Raw genomic sequence first — 20,383 nt, forward strand, 5'->3', positions numbered from 1 at the left:
GCAATAAAAGAACTCTACTTCTGTCTGTCTTGGTTAGGTTTCTGTACAATGCTCCAGGTGGAATGTATGACGTTACATCGCATACATTTACAATGCATGCACTTACAACGCAGTTTTGACACCGCAACATCCTCTACAACGCATTCAATTACATTGCATGATACTACATCACATTTTAAAAAACTACCTTTACAACGCATTGCATTACATCGCAAACTACCTTTACAACGCATACCACTACAACGCATATCATTACATTGCATTTAAAGTAAGTATTGGCTAGTATAGGGGTAAAAATTACTATTCTAACTCCAGGGGGTGCAACAGTAGGGTAAGTGTTGGATAGTGTAGGGGTTAAAAATTACTATTGTAACTCCAGGGGGTGCAACAGAAGGGTAAGTGTTGGATAGTGTAGGGGTTAAAAATTACTATTGTAACTCCAGGGGGTGCAACAGAAGGGTAAGTGTTGGATAGTGTAGGGGTACTATGAATTGTAATGGTATGCGTTGTAATGCCTGCGTTGTAGTGACATGCGATGTAGTGTCATGCGTTGTAATGGTTGTTTCCCCTCCAGGTGTGGTTCAGGGTCTTCATTTATGTAAATACAGTTTGCCTCCAGGTGTTCTTTGGCCTGCCTTTCTTTCGTTTGCCTTCTAGGGTCCAGTGGGGAGCCGTTTTTGTGATGGAGTCTTGTTCTTTTCTGGTTGTGTGTTCTATTCATCTCCAGTTTCTTCTCATGATGATGGTGTCTATGCTCTCTTGCTTGTACCTTGTGACCAGTTCCTGGTTGAAGATGGTTTGTTGCCAAAAACTGCGCAAGATTCTTCTCAGATTAGTGGTGTGGAACGCTGACAGTTTGGGGATGTCACTCCTTGTCATCCACCAGCATTCTAACCCAGTCAAGAGTATGGGCAGAATGCTGTGCTAGTAAAGCCTCCGCTTGGTGTTGGTGCTGTACTGACATGACCTCCACACATTGTTCAGCATCCTGAAGGTATTCCTGGCCTTGTTCAGTCCACTCTTGATGACATTGCCTGCCCCACAATCATGCCTGATAGTACAAGCTAGCTGCCTTTGAAGTCATGGCTAGATCCTCTACATCCACTTTGATTGGTGAATTGGTGGGATGTTGGGTGGCATGACTTCTGATTGTTTCATGTTAATTTTCAGGCCCATTTGAAGTGAATAGGTGTTGAGGCAAGGTCTCTTTTCTTGAATATGCTGGAATGTGTGAGAGGGCAAGGCTCAGTCATCTACATAGTCAAAGCCCTCCAGTGTATATAATAAGGTCCATCTGATGCCTCCTGCTACGTCAGAGGCATTCGCACTCATTCAATCTCACTTTGATTCACTAAAAATGTCTATTGTAACTCCAGGGGGGGGCAACAGAAGGGTAAGTGTTGGATAGTGGTGGGCTACTATGAGTTGTAATGGTATGCGTTGTAATGCCTACGTTGTAGTGACATGCGATGTAGTGTCATGCGATGTAATGGTTGTTTCCCCTCCAGGTGTGGTTCAGGGTCTTCATTTCTGTAAACACAGTTTGCCTCCAGGTGTTCACAGTGAATCATACTCACTCAATCTTACTCTGACGTGCCTAGTCTCACTCAGTCTCACTCAGACTCACTCTCTCATTCACTGACTCACTAAGGCTTACTCATACTGTGGTTAACTTAGTTGCACTCTGACTCACTCAGTTTCACACACAGTAACACTTAGTTACACTAAGTCAATCTCCTTCACTCATTCATTTTCACTCACACTGTTCTATCACTCACTTCTCACTCTCTCTGATCACTCAGTCATTGACATTTTCTCACTTTCACGCATATACACACACACACAGGCTTCCAGCTACACATGCCCCTTCATGGATACATACTCTAATGCATACACATACTGCTTTTTAAAGCGTTTTTAAAAGTTTTTTTTACTTACCTTGTTGCCTGTGCAGGACCCACATAGGTCCTGTTTGAACTTCTGTTATTTCTTTTCTCTACCAGCATTGGAGCTTGAAACTGAAACCTCGAACCTGTGCCGACACAGATTCGAGGTATCACGCTCTATACTCTCAGCACACCCTGTCCGAACTCTATGATGAGTTGGGAAAGGCTGGGGTGACTGGCTGATTGAAGTGTAGCCTCAGACCCTACAGTGCTTAAGCCTGCTGCACCCATGGCTACCTTTAGTAGTGACGCATTAGTACATCACAGACGGGGGAAGCACTGAGGCGTTCCAGAGCCCTGAGGATAGTCTCTCTGGTGGCTGGTGCAGGCTCTTTCGTGTGATGGACGTTTGACCTGACAGGCCCTTTTCCTGTCATTTTTCTCCTTCACTAAAACAGGAGATATTCATGATCTAGTACATTCTTTTACACTAAATGCTGCAATGGGATTTTTATAATATTTACAACACTGTAGTTTTCTAGTGAAAAATGCAGTTAAACCTGGCCTGTCAAGGACTTTTGGAGGTGTCACCAGTGGCGGCTCCTCCTCTAAGGCTGAGGAGCGTCGCCCCATTGCTTTTAAGCAGTGTAAATAAAGGTGCTGCTTTGCAGGCCGGCGGGGCTGCTCTGCTCTCAGAGCAGGGCAGGGGAGGAGTAGTTTGCCCACTCCAAGTGCACAGTGACTGTTTGGCCAGCCCCCTGGGGCCAGCCAAACAGTCATGCGCACTTCACATGCTCTCCATAAAGGCTGCAAATTAATACAGCCTGCGTGGAGAATATGCCCAGACCCCCAGTCCCCGTCTGAGCACCGAACTACGGAGCTCAGACCAATTGCAATGCTGCATTGCAGCATTGTGATAAGTCAGGGGAGCCTGGGTGCTTACCAATCACAATGCTGCATTGCAGCGTTGTGATTGGTTAGGGGAGCCTGGGTGCTTCCTGGTTCCTGTTCAGCAGAGTCCTGACGTGGAGGAGAGACGTGGCGTCGATAAGGTAAGTTATTTTCTTTGCATCCCCCCTCCTCGCCCCTACCCCCGCCACCCCCGATTGGTGCCGGCCGCCACTGCATGGCGTTTCTACCTCCACGGTATATGAGCAACAAAAAAACCTAGGGGTCTAGCAAAGAGGATAAACAATTTTTTTTTTTTTGTTGCTCATATACTGTTCAGGGGGTGTTAACCTAGGCTAGGTCTTTAAATATCCCTCAGACCCTTTCCCCATTGGTATGTTGTGTTATTGTTTCTACCTCCACTTCAGAAAAGGAAGTGTACTGGGGTTTCCAGACGCAGACAGGACTATTCTACATATATGACTTTTACAGAGAATACCTATGAAGCAGAAACAGTATTACAAGTAAATAAACATTTCTTATTTTTCGCCAGTTACTGTTGGTCTTCTACTCTTTATAAACTAATTATAATACCATTTTACAAGGGCATCTAGTTAATTGTGCACTCCTTTCTTTATTATGTAGAGATTACATGTTTTATTTGTGTGTCTATTATTGAAAAAGATCTTGCACCTTGACATCTCTTGATATTTCTGGCCTTTGAAACTCGATGATGATTTTTTTTCATTAAGACTCAATGCATCGCTGGAAGCATTATTTGTTTTTAAGACCTCTCGATTGATTTATAGAGGGAGTGACCTGGTCTCCTTCTAATGTGTATGGTAACAGTCTTATCTATAGTCTCCTTTGGTCCTGTTAGGGATGATTGGACTCCAGCAGTTGCACCCCATTCAAGCAGTCAGCTCAAACATACAAACAGAAGTCACATAATTCATGTGGTGTAAACAAGTGATAAATAAGCATTTTGCCTTTTCTACCCCACAGCACATGGAGATAATCGCAGATTCCTACCTCGGATATGGGGATGAGCAGTACAGTGTAGACAAGCTGGTGAATATGACATGTAAGTACTGATTTCACATCTGCATTAAGATATCCGGATGACAGTAAATTCAAAAGACTCTCGGCTTCCTTGTGACCCATTATCTAGAATTTGCCTAATATCCTAAAACAAAAATATAAGTTTGAAAATCATTGTGTGTCACACTAATACTACTGAGTGAACTGGGTAATTTAACCCCTACTTCCTTTAAAACACTATGTTATTTTCTTTTTAGTTCTTTAAAACATGCCTAAAGATTAAAATATGTCAAAACTTTATTTCGCAAACTGTATGTACATGCCTTTTGTACTTGATACAGTGGAAATGTTTTTTAATAAAAAATAAGTAAAAAAACACAGCAAAACTTTATTTCGGTTGTGAGAGCCATAAGAGATTAACAGCATCACAAGATAAAATACAATACATCAAAAAACCACAATAAAATCTAAAAGTAATCATAAAATTCTAGTTGTATCATGTCATTCTTTTCATAAAGAGTCAGTTTAGGAGCAAACTGTTATCCTAATTGTCTTCATACAATTTTACTCATAGTGCTTCCTAATCGCAATAGAACCCCTTATATAATTAACTACTGCAGAGCATATTTTAGCGGTTGCTAATGACTGTAAAAAAATTAAAACCATCAATATACGAAAAAAGGGCGAATGTTCATTAATAATGGCAATAAGAATCTATTTCTCACCGATTTATACAATGTGCAAAATAATACAAAGTGCATAGTGCTTTGAGTTGAGGAATTATCACACGGAGAGGACGTAAGCCTGTCTGACCACCTCCTTGGCGTGAAAATGCTAGCAGAAAATGCACAGTGCACAAAAAGACCTTGTTAAATAAAATTGGAACTGAGAGTTGATAGAAAAAGTTAAATAAAATTGGCGAGGCTCTCCCGTATTGCCATGATGCTGACTATTACTCATGTTACCCCTAGTGCGATACGCCTCTTTAATAATGATCTTGGCATTTGGAGGAATACTTTCAGGGTTTTCAAAAAAGTGTTCAAGACCTATCTCCTGATATTTTCTCCTCAGATAATGGAACCAGGGAATCTTTAAAACATTATCTGATTTTCAGCAGGTTTTAATGACATCTCTTAAAAACATTAAATCATCTGAAAGCCAAATCTTAACCCATAAAAGCAAAGGGGCACTGTCTATATGGTCTTCAATGAACTCTAAGTCCAATTCCGTATGGAAAAATAGGGGAGGAGCACTATTCGGTAGCTTCAATAATCTCTTAATAAATGTATTTTCAATTAGTAAGAGCTGATGGTTTTTATCGTGGCCCCTAACCCCCGCCCAATACGTGGCAACATGGAGACTATTAGCTCTGTAAAGGGTAATTAATTCCTTCACAGGCTTGCACCCTAGTTTGCTGGCAAAATGAAATAATGCATCCACAGCCCTACTTGTCTGTTGCGCTCTGGTGATTAAAAGTGGTTTCCATTTCAGCTGATTATTAAATAGTATGGCCAGGCATGATAAATTGTTAACCTTGTCATTCTTCTTACCCTGGACACTTAAAGGTTTACATTTAGTGTTTTTAGGACCACATACCATTGTATATGATTTGATAAAATTCTCTTTTAAGTCGAGAGAGGTCAAAAAATCAGTAAAAGCATCAAGAGATCTCTGCAAGCTCGTGGCTTTCTTTGCTAATAAAACTCTATCATCTGCATAAGCTAAAAGAGGAACAGGAGTATTGCCTATTTTGGGGAAATCAAGTTCCCTATTTAATAAGAAAGCCTCCAGCCCAATTGTGTAAATTAAGAATAAAAAAGGGCTAAAATACATCCTTGCCTAACTCCCTCTGTTGAAATGATTGGTTGAATTTTCTCCCCTTTACTACCATATCTTATGGTGACTGTTGTGATGGAATGAAGCCTATGGAGGAGGCTTACTAAGGCTTTTTCAGCACCCATGCCTTGTTGCCTTCCATCATGGCCCATAGTTTATCTAGGTTGACAGTATCGAAGGTGCTAGATAAGTCCATGAAGGCCAGATGAATGGAGCTCTTCATGGACGTAACATGCTTATTAGTGATAAAGGATAGGTTAAGGCACTGTTCAGTTGAACTCCACCCCTCCTAAAATGATATTGTGTATTGGACATAATCCCCTTAGTGGTTGCCCAGTCTTCCAGTCGTGCAAGAAGGACCCTGCCCAATAGCATGCCGGGTCACTTCTATCACCTTTTTTGAGGACCGGGACCTCAATTGCTTTCTTCCATGATGCTGGCAATGGGCCATTAATGGCTGCTTTAAAAACATTTGTTAGCAACGGTGCCCACAATTTAAGATTACTTTTCAAAAATGTATTAAATATGTATAACGTCGGGTTTGGCTCCACTCAGGATGTACTTTCACTTCATGCTACTGGCGGTTTGGTGATCAGTCTACCTTATTGTATTGTAATTGCATTTACATAGCACTTACTACTCCCGACAAGGCGTTGAAGCACTTTACATCATGCTGCTCCAGATACCCAAATTTATGTTTAGTCCAGTGTGTATTGGTTATTGTTGGTTATTAGGATTAATCTTGTGCTCTCAATGAAGCTATTCCCTGCATTTACTCCAGTTACCTTGTGGTAGATTATATTACTAAGAATTAGATGTGATCATTAGTAGGGGTATATGAGTACATCATCACACATTACATTCTATACCTCATGTATTTACTGTACACAGAAAGCAAACCGTTTTGTTTTGCATTTGCAGTGCAGAAGGCTCAAAACGGGCAAAGCGGATAGGCCGAGCTTTAATATGCCAACACAGGCATTCATATGTGCTGTTTACACAGTGTAAGACCCCCTAGGGGGGCCAAGGACAAAGCAGGCCGTACTGGGCTTCAACACTGGTGGTTGCGGTGATTTCCTGCTGATGGCCGTGGGTCCATACTACCATGGCTCTGCAACCTGGGCCAAGCACATCCCCTCAAGCACTTGACATCATTGATGGTGAGCGGTCAAAGACTTCTCGGAGAGGCCCTGCTGGGGGTGCTCAGAACAATGCAAGTTGAAGATTAAATACCACACACACAACATGGTCAGGAGCAATGTAGTGTCCTATGTTCTGTGCCTCAACCTGCTATTATATTCCCACCATCGTTTTCATCCCTCCTGGTGCAAGCTGCTCCCATGTAGGAATAGTTATGATTTTATGATTCAGGTATAGGTGCAGATTACCCCCTTTTACAATATATCTGTGCATTCAGTCACTTACATTTCATAGTCTTTCTCATGAGGCAAATCCGAGATGCTTCCCACAGTCCGGCAGGCGCTTGACTGCTGCAGTGCTCAGCCTCACTCCTGCTTCCGGAGGGATGTGCACACCATGGCTCCAGCCTCCAGCTGTTTCCAGTCAGTTGATTAATCAATCTAGGAGTTGGCAAGCATATTCTGCTGTGGTGGCTGCCCCCATGAAGGCAGGCAAAAGCCAACTTCATAGTGTAGCAAAGGACCTCTATTTGCATGCTCACCCCCAAGTTTTGGACTGATGCTGCCAGTTTTTAGGTCTCGCCTAGACGAAAGCAAAAGCGAAAGCTTTTGCTGTCTAGGGAGACAACTTATGTTGCCGCTTTCTGGGGAATGAAAGGGAATGTGGACAGCAGACTGTTTCGAATTTCTTCTGCTGGAGATTAGACCTCGTGAGCGCGCCTTGACTGTATCTAATGCGTGTGTGTTTTTTTTTTTAACGTGGGCCGGGCGCTTGCTTCAGTCAGTTTCACTTTGAAGTGCAGGCGTCAATGCGTCTGGTAGTTCTTTATGTGGAGTGCCTTTTGACCTCGTGAGCGCGCTTTGCCTGCATCTAATGTGCACACACACGTACACATACAGAGACATTCCCCCCGCCCTGCCGCATACACAGAAGCGCCCCCGGCCGCCGCATACATGCAGAGACATCTCCCCCCCCCCTCCCCCGCCCCCGCCGCAGCTCTCCCCCCCTACCCCGCCCCGCCGCAGCTCTCCCCCGCCTCCCCCGCCCCCGCCGCAGCTCTCCCCCCCTCCCCCGCCGCAGCTCTCCCCCCCCTCCCCCGCCCCCGCCGCAGCTCTCCCCCCCTCCCCCGCCCTCGCCGCAGCTCTCCCCCCACCTGACAACACTTACCGGCTCCGGGCTCTGCTGGCGGGGGCTACACGAGAGCTCCCGCTCCTCAGGGCTCTTTCCGCAGCACTTCTCTTTGCTCCTGGTGTGACTCCTCGGCTCTGCAGCTCTTCTCCGGGGCCGCGGGACAAAAGCTACTCCTCTGCGCAGGCGGCTCAGGGGCACTCCGCAGCTCACGGGAGCCCCGGGCCGCGGGAAGACTTTTCCTCTCCTTTCTCGGGTGCTCGAGGAGGCGGGACTTCCGGCCGGGCCGCGATTCAATTGGCTGTCCGGCCGGGCGTTTTCTTCATTTGTCTCTTCCTTTTTAATTTGCTCCTCTTCCCGTGTTAAACGCATTGTTTTGCTTGTTTTGTTCTTGGGATGATAAATATGCATGTGTTTTGATGCATGTCCGCATACACATCACGTTGTGGTCTTCAGGATCATGATGCATAAGCAGGTAAACATGAACATGTTATTTTTTTTTATATTTGGGGTGATGCTGCGAAGTATCAGGTATATCAGTGCCTGTGATGTTCGGCTGACGAAGCGCTGCCATATTGCCGTGCTTCCCACACTGAGTGCGCAGTGCGGGCTCTGACAAGTCCCAAGTAGGGGGTGCGAGGCAGCTAGTGAGTACGTGAAGCGGCACCAGAGACTTGGGAAGGCGGGCGGTGTGGGGAATAGGCCATGGGCCCTACCGCGGCTCCTTTTCTGATGTGGGCGATTGCCCTTCAATTAGTAAAACTGAAATCATCTTGAAATAGCTGTTCTTTTAGAAGAGAGATTTTTGCATGGCCAAACCATCTATTTATTACTGTTTCTTCTACAAAAACCGTGTCTCTCTCTTCTGCGTGTGTCCCAGAGCCATATGGTTGTTTATTTAATATTGCCAGAACAACTGGCAAAAGCAGCTCCGCGCTTGCAACCTGTGACTGCTTTGAGGAGGAGAACTGACTACATTATTGCGGACCCTGACCTAACTACCGGTCTCCTCTCCTCGTAAGAGTACCCCCCAACGAACGGTGCAGCCATTAGCCAAGGTAGGCTCTCCTGAGGCCCAACATTACTCCCCCCCCCCATTGTAGCACTGCCAGGTGCCAGGCACCCAACATACAATCTTCCTTGCTCCCTGCCGTGAACGGGGGGAAGGGGACAGCCTCCTTTCCACTATTCACGGCGCAATTAGCCTCCTGTAAACTTCTCATTGCCGCACCGCCAGACACATCTATGCACACTCCGCCAGCCGGGTGTGCCCACAAGCGGGCCACCCACTGTTCGTTCCACACCGCCGGACTGGTACATCTTATCTCCGGCGTGCCACACTTGTATGTTACACTCCTGCTATTGTAGGGATGGCGCCAATCCATAAATACTGAGTGCCGCACCCTGTAGCGCCTGGCGTCACAACTCCCCCCTACCTCACCAGATGTGAGGGAGCCCACTCAGCATAGAAGGCCCCACCCCTTTCTCCTTATCTTAAAATCCTCCTCCTGGGCAGCCTCGCTCCCCCCTTAACCTTGTAATTAGACCCTTTATTGTCTCTTCTTTAAGTTGCTGAAATGAGGGCCCCTTGCCCCTACCTTCCCCCCACCCCTTTGCTCCCACCCTCCCCCCACCCTCTTGCTCCCACTTTTGTCTCACTCTAACCTGACTCTGGTATTGTGCGTTTTTACATGAGCCCCGTTGCTACACACCAGGACAAAGTCAATTTAAAAAAAATTTCTTTGGTACTCCGGGAAGTTTAAACAATCTGCCCTAGATCACAGAAGGTTGATCATGGGGAAATCCGACCCTTATTCGTACCCCCCACCCCGGCTTCAAAATCAGCAACTTTGAGCACAAGGCCCTGTTCCGTACCCCTTGGTCCTCAATATTGCCTACTGTTGACTCCCTTAATAACCTTGTGCTCCTAACCCCCATTTAGTAATCTGCCAAACCGAGCATCCAGCAGCCCAAGCAACCGTTCCCCTTCACAAGCGTTATCCCTGCACCCAAGCCTTTTGTACCCAGACGTCCCTACACACCCCACCTGCTGTCCATTGAACATTACTGTCGTACACCTAATCTGTCACAAATTGTAACATGTTAGTGGCCTGAGCCCCGCATCCCTCCATCGCCTCTGCAATAGTATAGGGCACCCAGACAGTTTCGGAACTACACGTACAAAGATCAGATTAACTGCCCCTTCACCACACCCACCAGTACCTTTAACTTTGGACAGATGTAACAAAGAACTATTGTGAATGGTTATTTTTTCCAATAAGAATTTCGTGCAGGGAGTGTCACAAAGTAACAATAACAGAAAAAGTAATACAGAGGACAGGGTTTTAAGTACAATGAAAAATGTGGGTGTTAGGGTTCTCTAAAGAGCGTAGCCGAAAAGCGTGTCTTTTACAAGTAGGTGTAAAATATGAACTAAAAACACTTTTGATGCAGCATATAACCACACTGGTGTTTAGGTGCCTCTGTGTTTTCGTTAATCCTTCCAAATATATGGCACACAAGGATATCATGCCACTGTTGGCTTTACCAATTCTTGTTAGCACTGAATTGTGTTCAATATCGAGGTCTTCCCCTTCATTTCCTTCTGCTAGTCTCTCTACGTATGTCACCTACGCCCTTTTTTGTCCACCACAATGGTGTAAAACAAACAGTTGAACCCCCAGACCCCGTAGAATGTGATGGGACCCCCAGGTTTTCCTTACCTCACAGATATCCATTGGCCTTGGCCTGAATGAGGGCCCTGAAAGGTTGGGCGCGTACTCCATGGCACCCCACCCCCATCTGCAAGGGCATCTATTATGCTACTGTTCCACAAATCTTTTCCTGCATTTCTTCTATCTACACGGCTCATCCTTCACCTCTTCCTCTATCACAGTATTTTCGCTCAGTTTTCTGGACATACTTTCTTTTATCTACTCCACTTCACCATCCTCTCTCATTCCTTCTCACACATATCCACAAAAGCTGCACAGTCCTTTCCTTTGGCCCTATCAATATTTCGCAAGCTGTTTTCCTCCTTCATACACTTCTGGACAGAATCTTAATTACCAGTACCCTGTGCTCTCTGCAGAGAGGCCAAGGACTGGATGAACATGTTGTCTGAACATCATTATGACTAGGGCTCCCGGTTTTATGGTATTTTTTTTCATTTACATTTCCGTCTGTATTTATCCATGTTTTTTTGCACTAATTTTATCTGTATTTATCCATATTTATTTGGGGTTTTCTGAAGAAATGAAGCTGACATTAGTATATTTCCACATTTATTTAACCGATAAATATGCACTCATGCTTGAATGCCTGCCAAGTTTTAATGCTGTGAACATCCATAGAAGATAACTCAATGCACTTATACAACAAGCATTTGCAATGCAATAAGTCTCGCATTTGCGATAGTTTAAGCTAATGGCATTGTAAACGACAATGCCTTTTATTTATGTTTTTAAAACCAACACTTAAATTAAAGCCATTGTTATTTACAATGCCAACACCTCAAACTCTCACAAATGCGAGACCTATTGCATTGCAAATGCTTGTTCGAGTCTGTAGTGCACTAGGCCATGCTGACCAGGCCCCATTGCATGTGCTCTGACCCCCCCCCCAAGTACATGTACAATTGGCTAATGCCTGATTTGCTCATTTAACTTACTTATCAGCAGGGACATCTTAAGGGTTTTGGGGGCTCTGGGCCAAACATATTTTGCAGACCCCAGTTTGGAACAGCTTTAAATTCACGATCCAATTTCAGCTCTTTCATATCCTGTTTGGCCAGGTCACTGACAGTGCACTATCAAATGTGCACCAAATGTGTTTACAACTAATATTTAGGGATAATGGCGTGTGTTTTCAGTATTGTAACACAGCAACAGCTCACTAATATTACTGTACATATTTTCTTTGACCCCCCGCCATTTCTCATAGGTGAGGCCCTGTGTTGATCTAAAATAATGTTATTTTATGGATGTTGAATGAAACATAAACACAATGTTTCTCTGCAGAATGTCTGATACAGACTCACACACCAATGCCATAAAAAATAAAATAAAGGAAAATGGTATTTAAAACAATCTCTTTAAGAATTATTCAAGGCCATCAGGGCAAGACTCTCTGCAGAACAAAGCTGACTCTATCAGGGGCCCCCTCAAAGGCTTCTAAGTCCCTAGTATACGAACAATAGGTGCCCAGGGCTGTAAGTTAAAGGTCACTAGTGGACTTCAGCACTTAATTTTGCAACCACTGCAGTTACGAGGTGAGAATGTGACTCTATGCCTGCCAGTGAAGTCTAATCAGGCAGCTTTATGACTGCCTAACCAACATGGCAAAACAAACCCTCTTGCCCAGTCAAAATCTTCCTTTTTTATAATAATAATCCACCCCTAGTGAAGCTTTGGTAGCCACTAGGTAGGGTGCCTAATATTAACAAGCATTTGCAATGCAATAGGTCTCGCATTAGGAAAGTTTGAGCTATTGGTCTTGTAAATGACAATTTTTTTATTTATGTTTTGTTTTTGAAAATAGCTAAATTAATAGCTTTGTCATTTACAATGCCAATAGTTATAACTTTCGCAAATGTGACACCTATAGCATTTGTAATGCAACATGTTTTGTATTTACATGACTTAGATGTATTGATATTACAAATAACAATGGTTTTTAATTTTTTAAAATAATTAATACTTAAATAAAAGTGATTGTAATTTATAATGTCAATAGCTTAAACTTTTGTAAATAACTTTTGTGAAGATTATGTTCAGTGTATTTTATTGTGACGAAAATCCAAGAACAGAAGTGAAATATTAACATCTTTTTGTGACATTTGGAATAAAGCTTGAAACATTGAGAGAACATATTTGAACCAGTGATGCTGTGGTGGCGCTGAGTGATGCTGTGGTGGCGCTGAGTGATGCTGTGGTGGCGCTGAGTGATGCTGTGGTTGCGCTGAGTGATGCTGTGGTTGCGCTGAGTGATGCTGTGGTTGCGCTGAGTGATGCTGTGGTTGCGCTGAGTGATGCTGTGGTTGCGCTGAGTGATGCTGTGGTTGCGCTGAGTGGTGCTGTGGTGGTGCTGAGTGGTGCTGTGGTGGTGCTGTGGTGGTGCTGTGGTGGTGCTGTGGTGGTGCTGAGTGGTGCTGTGGTGGTGCTGAGTGATGCTGTGGTTCTGCTGAGTGGTGCTGTGGTGGTGCAGAGTGGTGCTGAGTGATGCTGTGGTGGTGCTGAGTGATAATGTGGTGGTGCTGAGTGATAATGCGGTGGTGCTGAGTGATAATGTGGTGGTGCTGAGTGGTGCTGAGTGGTGCTGCGGTGGTGCTGAGTGGTGCTGCGGTGGTGCTGAGTGGTGCTGTGGTGGTGCTGAGTGATAATGTGGTGGTGCTGAGTGATAATGTGATGGTGCTGAGTGATAATGTGGTGGTGCTGAGTGGTGCTGTGGTGGTGCTGGGTGGTGCTGTGGTGGTGCTGAGTGGTGCTGTGGTGGTGCTGAGTGGTGCTGTGGTGGTGCTGAGTGATAATGTGGTGGTGCTGAGTGATAATGTGGTGGTGCTGAGTGATAATGTGGTGGTGCTGAGTGATAATGTGGTGGTGCTGAGTGATGCTGTGGTTGCGCTGAGTGATGCTGTGGTTGCGCTGAGTGATGCTGTGGTTGCGCTGAGTGGAGCTGTGGTGGTGCTGAGTGGTGCTGTGGTGGTGCGGAGTGGTGCTGTGGTGGTGCTGAGTGGTGCTGTGGTGGTGCTGAGTGATGCTGTGGTGGTGCTGAGTGGTGCTGTGGTGGTGCTGAGTGGTGCTGAGTGATGCTGTGGTGGTGCTGAGTGATAATGTGGTGGTGCAGAGTGTTAATGTGGTGGTGCTGAGTGATAATGTGGTGGTGCTGAGTGATAATGTGGTGGTGCTGAGTGGTGCTGTGTTGGTGCTGAGTGGTGCTGCTGAGTGATGTTGTGGTGCTGAGTGGTGCTGTGGTGGTGCTGAGTGGTGCTGTGGTGGTGCTGAGTGGTGCTGTGGTGGTGCTGAGTGATGCTGTGGTGGTGCTGAGTGGTGCTGTGGTGGTGCTGAGTGGTGCTGAGTGATGCTGTGGTGGTGCTGAGTGATAATGTGGTGGTGCTGAGTGTTAATGTGGTGGTGCTGAGTGATAATGTGGTGGTGCTGAGTGATAATGTGGTGGTGCTCTGGTGGTGCTGAGTGGTGCTGCTGAGTGATGTTGTGGTGCTGAGTGGTGCTGTGGTGGTGCTGGGTGGTGCTGTGGTGGTGCTGAGTGGTGCTGTGGTGGTGCTGAGTGATAATGTGGTGGTGCTGAGTGATAATGTGGTGGTGCTGAGTGATAATGTGGTGGTGCTGAGTGGTGCTGTGGTGGTGCTGAGTGATAATGTGGTGGTGCTGAGTGATAATGTGGTGGTGCTGAGTGATAATGTGGTGGTGCTGAGTGATGCTGGGGTAGCGCTGAGTGATGATATGGTGATGCAGAGGGCAGAAAGGCACAAAAACGAGTAATATTTTGGTTTATTTTTATGTAGTACACTTGCAATAGTGTGGTAGCGCTGGGAGTGAAAATGTCAATTCCAAATCTACGTTGAAAATAGACACCCATAAATAAGATTTGCTGCTGCAGAGAAATGAAGCTCCTTGGTGCTGTGCCAGACCCGGATATTTTGGAACATTTTGGAACTACCTGAACAACCAATGGCTTTTGCCCACTATGTTGTACATGTGCGCTGTAAAGCCGATCACTTGTCCCCAGTTTGACCTTCTTTTTGCCAGACCCCAATCTGAAGCTTGCTTCTTCTGATGCTGTGGGTGGAGAGCAGACCTCAATAGAGCAGCCAGACACACTCTCCAAGCAACCTTTCAGTAAATTACAAACACAGGCAGCTGACAACGCCAATAGTCCTGACTTGTCGTTATGATGCACTTGTTGTATCATATATCTGGATGCAATGACAGAAACAGCAAAATACAAGTCAGGCGGCACACTATGCTGAGCACAGATTTTAGCTCATGCGTTTTTTAGCCACACCCCTAATTACATTGGCCACGCCCTTTGAGAGACCCCCAGTTTTTTCATCCCACTTAAAGCCCTGGCCACATGACTAGTAATTGAGTTTTGTTAATGCATGCATCCACTGAGCTACTCTGACAGAGAGAAGAATACCAGTATGACCAGTTTACTTTAGATTTACTGCAAGTCATTTCACGCTAGTCTGGGGCATTATAATGGGACAAAAGTCCTCTTTGACTCAGGGTACGTTTCACATCCGAACAAACGAAGAGATGTCTGAAGCATTTCAGGAGTGATGTGGAGCTTCTTTAGAGAACACTTAAGTAGATCGCCTGCATGCTGAAGTCACTCGAGCATGCGCAGACTGCTGTAGGCATCTCCAGGGTGCACCAGCGAAAGTGTTTGAGTGTTTATTGCTAAAGCACTCAGAAAAGCTGTGCTTCACTGGGAATATTAGGGAAGAAGGGCCAAATTTAGAATAAGTACAAACACGTCAATGGTTTTAAATTTGACATATCACTGTCGGACATTCTGATATGTGATTTAGGGTTTAAAGCCACAACAGAAACTCCAAAACATTACTTTAGCCATTGATTTAAAAACAAAAAAACACAAGCATTTGCAATGCAATAGGTCTCGCATTAGCAAAGTTAGAGGTATTAGTATTGTAAATGACAAATTTTTTATTCTGATAGATACATCTGCCGTGTGGATTCCTCACCTTGTGAATATCCCCTGCGTCAGCAACATTCGGAAATTCTTTTTGTAGCTTCGCGCCGACGTGGACCCGGACGTCATAGAGGCACGGCATCGCTCGCGACTCCGCTGACGTCACCGACGCCTACAATAGGCCCACGCCGGCGTGATGACATAAGTTCCCTTTTTTCTGCGTCGTCGACACTAACGGTTTTCTGGGATCGTCTGTAGCCTTTACTGTAACTTTGTTACTTACTATTCTTTCTAGTCTCTTTGTCTTCTCTCTTTCGACATGACCTCAAAAAAAACCGGATTTAAGGCCTGCGGAGAATGTAACAAAATAATGTCCATCACAGACCCACATGAATGCTGTTTGTGGTGTCTGAGCTCCGACCACGACGTCGAAGAATGCCAATCCTGCAGGAAGATGACACCAAAAGCCTTAAGGGAAAGGGAGGCAAAACTTCTTGTTGCCAAGTTTAAAGAAGGAAAAGAGAAGAAGAAATCAAGATCGCGAACTCGACGTTCGAAGTCAAGGTCTCGATCGAGGTCGAGATCGGATTCGTCTTCGGCTCATGCTTCAAGATCTTCAAAGAGGAAGCATAAAAAGAGAACCCATGAATCCCGACATCAATCAAGAAAGGAATCGGGTTCCAAGCCGAAGTCGCAGGTGAAACTGGTCGAGAAGGTGATAGTATTGTCGGCTTCGGAAGAATAGGATGCCGAACATGCAGGTTCACCGAGTTCGCAGGAAACAGAAAGCTGTTCCATCTCCAGACCCATCCCATCCTTCAGGTCGTGAGGATGAAGGTGAGGAGGAGGTGGTTGGAGAAGGAGAGGCTCAGATGCCCGAAGGTCATACGACTCCGGTGCACCAGCCCGAAGAGGAGGTCGACGTCGTTTCGACTCCACGCCCTCAAGATCAGCCTGGGGGTTCATACCCTACCTTCCCGGCTCCAGGTCAGGATCCCACGCATTTCCTGAATGCAATGTTTGGGATTTATTCAAGGGCTATGCACCCCTCTGGGGCTCCTACTGGTCCTATGGGTCCGTTGGCATATGGTCTGGGTGTTCCTCAATCCTATGCACCTGCGCCCTTTATGCCGGCTCCAGCGCCGCATTGGCATTATCCGACTCCGGCGAGGCCTTCGACTCAGAAGCCATCGACGCCGAGATCGATGACTCCGATTCCATCTACGCCAGTTCCGTCAACTTTGATGCCGAACCCTGAACGACGTTGTGGATCTCTTCCTCGTCCGACGTCGAGTTCGACGCCGGCTCCGGCTCCGGCTCCATCGAAGTCGATGGCGGATCCAACGGCTTCGAATGTGAAACAAATATCAAGGCGTGAAGCCCAGAGGTTGATGGAGGAGGAAAGATATCGAGAGGAGTATCTAGAAGAAGGTGAACTTCAAGAGTCTGAAGATCCTTTTGAGGACCTGTCTGTAGCTAGTGGCCTAGAACTGTCACCTGAATGGGACCTTGTTTCAGTTTCTGATGAGCCTTCAAGGGACGTGACACCTTATCATGTAGTGATAAAAAAGGCTGCAAATGTATTGAATATTGCTCTACCAACTGCAGAATTTAAGTCTAATCTGCTCACAGAGGTTCTTCACTCTCCCTCATCAGTAACTGAACCGTTGTTACCTTTTAATGATGCCTTAAAGGATTCAATTTTGGAGATTTGGAAAAATCCTGTATCAGCTCCTGCTGTATCTAGGGCTGTAGCTAGGAGGTATAGAGCGGCTCCTGAAAACCCGGAATTTTTAACCTCTCATCCTCTACCGGAGAGTTTGGTGGTGCAAGCGGCCTGTTCCAAAAGATCTACAGGTGCATTTCCACAGGTCCCAGCAGAAAAGGAGTCGAGAAAACAGGATCAGACTGCTAAGAAAGTTTTCTCCTCTGCCAGTATGGCTTTGAAGTCCACAAACGCAACCTGTTTGATGGGGCGTTATATCCACGCTCTTATGGACACTGTGAAACAGTTGGTACCCAAGATACCTGAGAATGATAGAAAAGACTTCCAAGAGGTAATCTCTGATACTCAAGCTGCAGCAAGGCAGGTTATTCAGAGTGGATTGGATACAGCAGATTCTGTGGCGAGGGTCATGGGCTCTTCCATAGCGACAAGAGCTGCGTGGCTGAAGTCTAGTGAATTTTCCACAGATGTCCAGGCGGCATTAATGGATCTTCCGTTTGATGGGTCTGGATTGTTTGGAAAAAAAGCAGACACTGCTTTGGAATGCTTTAAAGACAGCAGAGCGACAGCAAAGTCATTGGGTCTCCAATCCAGGGGCACTTTTGGAAGACGTTCAAGAGGGTTTGGCAGATCTTCTTTTCGAACCTATAAGTCAACCCAGCAGCAGCCACAGCAGCAGCAAAACACATTATATAGATCTTATAGAGGCAAGCAAAGGGCCAGAGCTCGGGCCGTAACGCTTCCTCCTCTTCCCCATCCCAGCCCCCAACCACCGCAGCAAAGCAGCCCTAGATCCGCCATTCTGGATCATGTGGGCCCAGTGGGGGGCCGGCTTACCCATTTTTGACAAGATTGGGAATTAATAACATCGGATCTTTGGGTTCTCAATCTTGTAGAGAATGGGTATGTTCTTCCCTTTCGGGAATTTTCCCCAAATTACCCTCCTTACCAGGGTTATTGTTCGGAGGACCACCTGCTTCTCTTGCAGGAAGAAGTCCTGGCGCTGTTTCGAAAAGGTGCGATAGAGGTGGTTCCAGAGCAGGAAAGGGGTCAGGGATGCTACTCCCGGTATTTCCTGATCCCCAAAAAGGATGGCAGGCTTCGGCCAATTCTGGATCTCAGGATCTTGAACCTTTACCTGAAACAGGAAAAGTTCAAGATGCTCACTCTTGCACAGGTTCTTCAAGCGCTGCTGGAAGAAGACTGGATGGTGTCGATCGACTTGCAGGATGCATATTTTCATATTCCCATCTTGAAGTCGCACAGAAAGTATCTCCGTTTTACGGTTGGGTCGCAACACTACCAGTTTGCAGTCCTTCCGTTTGGTCTTACTACTGCGCCTCGCGTCTTCACCAAGGGGATGGCAGTGGTGGCAGCTCATCTCAGGAGGTCGGGGATTCCTGTATTCCCGTATCTGGACGACTGGCTGATCAAAGCGGAGTCGCCGGAGAAGGTGCTACATCATCTGCAAGAGACAACTCAGTTGTTGCACAGGTTGTGTTTTTCGATAAATGTACCCAAGTCTCACCTGGTGCCCTCACAGCGCAACCTGTTCATAGGTGCGGTACTGGACACTACTGTGTGTCGTGCATTCCCTCCTCCTCAAAGGATTCGCGACATACAGGAAATGATTCCTTTGTTCTACAATGGAGCGGTCGTTCCAGTCCTGAAGGTTCTTCGCCTGCTCGGTCTGATGGCTTCTTGCATTCTGTTGGTCAATCATGCACGCTGGCACATGAGGGCACTCCTGTGGTGCCTCCGCAGACAGTGGTATCAGCACAACGGGGATCTCAGGGAGTCAGTGAGGATCTCCAGAGAAGCTGCAGCGGATCTGTCTTGGTGGAGCGTGGAAGGCAATCTGTCACAAGGAAAGCCTTTTCAACTTCCTCCATCGGTGGCCACAGTTATAACGATGCATCCACTCTAGGGTGGGGTGCTCATCTGGGGGATCTGGAGGTCAAAGGTCTTTGGTCTCCAGAGGAAAGGTTGCTTCACATCAACCTTCTAGAGTTGCGGGCGATACGTCTGGCGCTCAAGGCCTTCCTCCCTTCCCTTCGCGGTCAGTCGGTTCAAGTCCTGACAGACAACACGACTGCGATGTGGTACATCAACAAGCAGGGAGGAGTGGGGTCGCAGTGTCTCTGCAGAGAGACTCTGCGTCTCTGGTCCTGGGTTTAGGGCCATCAGATTTGTCTGATGGCAAATCATCCGGCCGGAGTTCAGAACGTTCGTGCAGACAGTCTCAGTCGGCAGTTCTCTGCCGACCACGAGTGGAGGCTTCACCCGGAGGTTGTTCACGACATCTTTCAGATGTGGGGGACTCCTCGGGTGGACCTGTTCGCCACTCGCGAGAATGCTCACTGCCTGTCATTCTGCAGTCTCCAGTATCCGATGCAAGGAGCTTTGGGGGACGTGTTTCAGTTGAGTTGGAACTCGCAACTACTTTACGTGTTTCCTCCCATACCTTTGATTCCTCGGGTTCTGAGGAAAATTCGCCAAGACCGGGCCCAAGTTATATTGATCGCCCCGGATTGGCCAAGAAGGGTGTGGTACTCAGACCTCCTCCACCTCTCCTCTCACCCGCCGCTCCGTCTCCCTCACAGGGCAGACCTCCTCTCTCAGATGGAGGGGCATGTTCTACACCCCCACCTCCAGACCTTACACCTTCATGCCTGGAGATTGAACGGGGCAACCTGAATTCCTTTTCCCTCCCGCCTGACGTTGTGGATGTCATCTTGTCAGCCAGGCGTGACTCCACTAAGTCCATTTATTCATATAGATGGTCGAAATTTGTCTCGTGGTGTGGGGAAAAATCTATTCTATTGACCCTTTGAGAGCCCATTTGTCAGATGTTCTTCAGTTTGCTCTTTCTCTGGCGCAACAGGGGCTTGCTGTTGCCACAGTGAAGGGCTATCTTTCAGCGCTGTCGGCATTTCTTTGTTTGCCTGACCAGCCGTCTCTTTTTAAATCTCCTGTGGTTTTAAGGTTTTTGAAGGGCCTCACAAATAAGTTCCCTCCTACTCCTTTTATTGTGCCTCAGTGGGACTTAAATCTTGTTTTGACC

The 20,383-nt window shown here is 46.4% G+C and overlaps 1 protein-coding gene across 3 annotated transcripts in view; it reads left to right on the forward strand.

Annotated features, from left to right (window-relative positions):
* NEK10 (NIMA related kinase 10) overlaps positions 1 to 20,383 on the forward strand; it is a 1,104,115-nt gene that overhangs the window by 150,450 nt on the left and 933,282 nt on the right. For all 3 annotated transcript variants that reach the window (XR_013601712.1, XM_078663960.1, XM_078663961.1), the window contains exon 8: positions 3,780 to 3,858. Coding sequence is in view for 2 of the 3 variants with exons in the window: in XM_078663960.1 (XP_078520086.1) it covers positions 3,780 to 3,858 (79 nt within the window). In the remaining variant the exon portion in view is untranslated. The remainder of the gene's footprint in view (positions 1 to 3,779; positions 3,859 to 20,383) is intronic.

Source organism: Lissotriton helveticus, chromosome 10, assembly GCF_964261635.1.
Source record: "Lissotriton helveticus chromosome 10, aLisHel1.1, whole genome shotgun sequence".
In the NCBI taxonomy this organism is placed as follows: domain Eukaryota; kingdom Metazoa; phylum Chordata; class Amphibia; order Caudata; family Salamandridae; genus Lissotriton; species Lissotriton helveticus.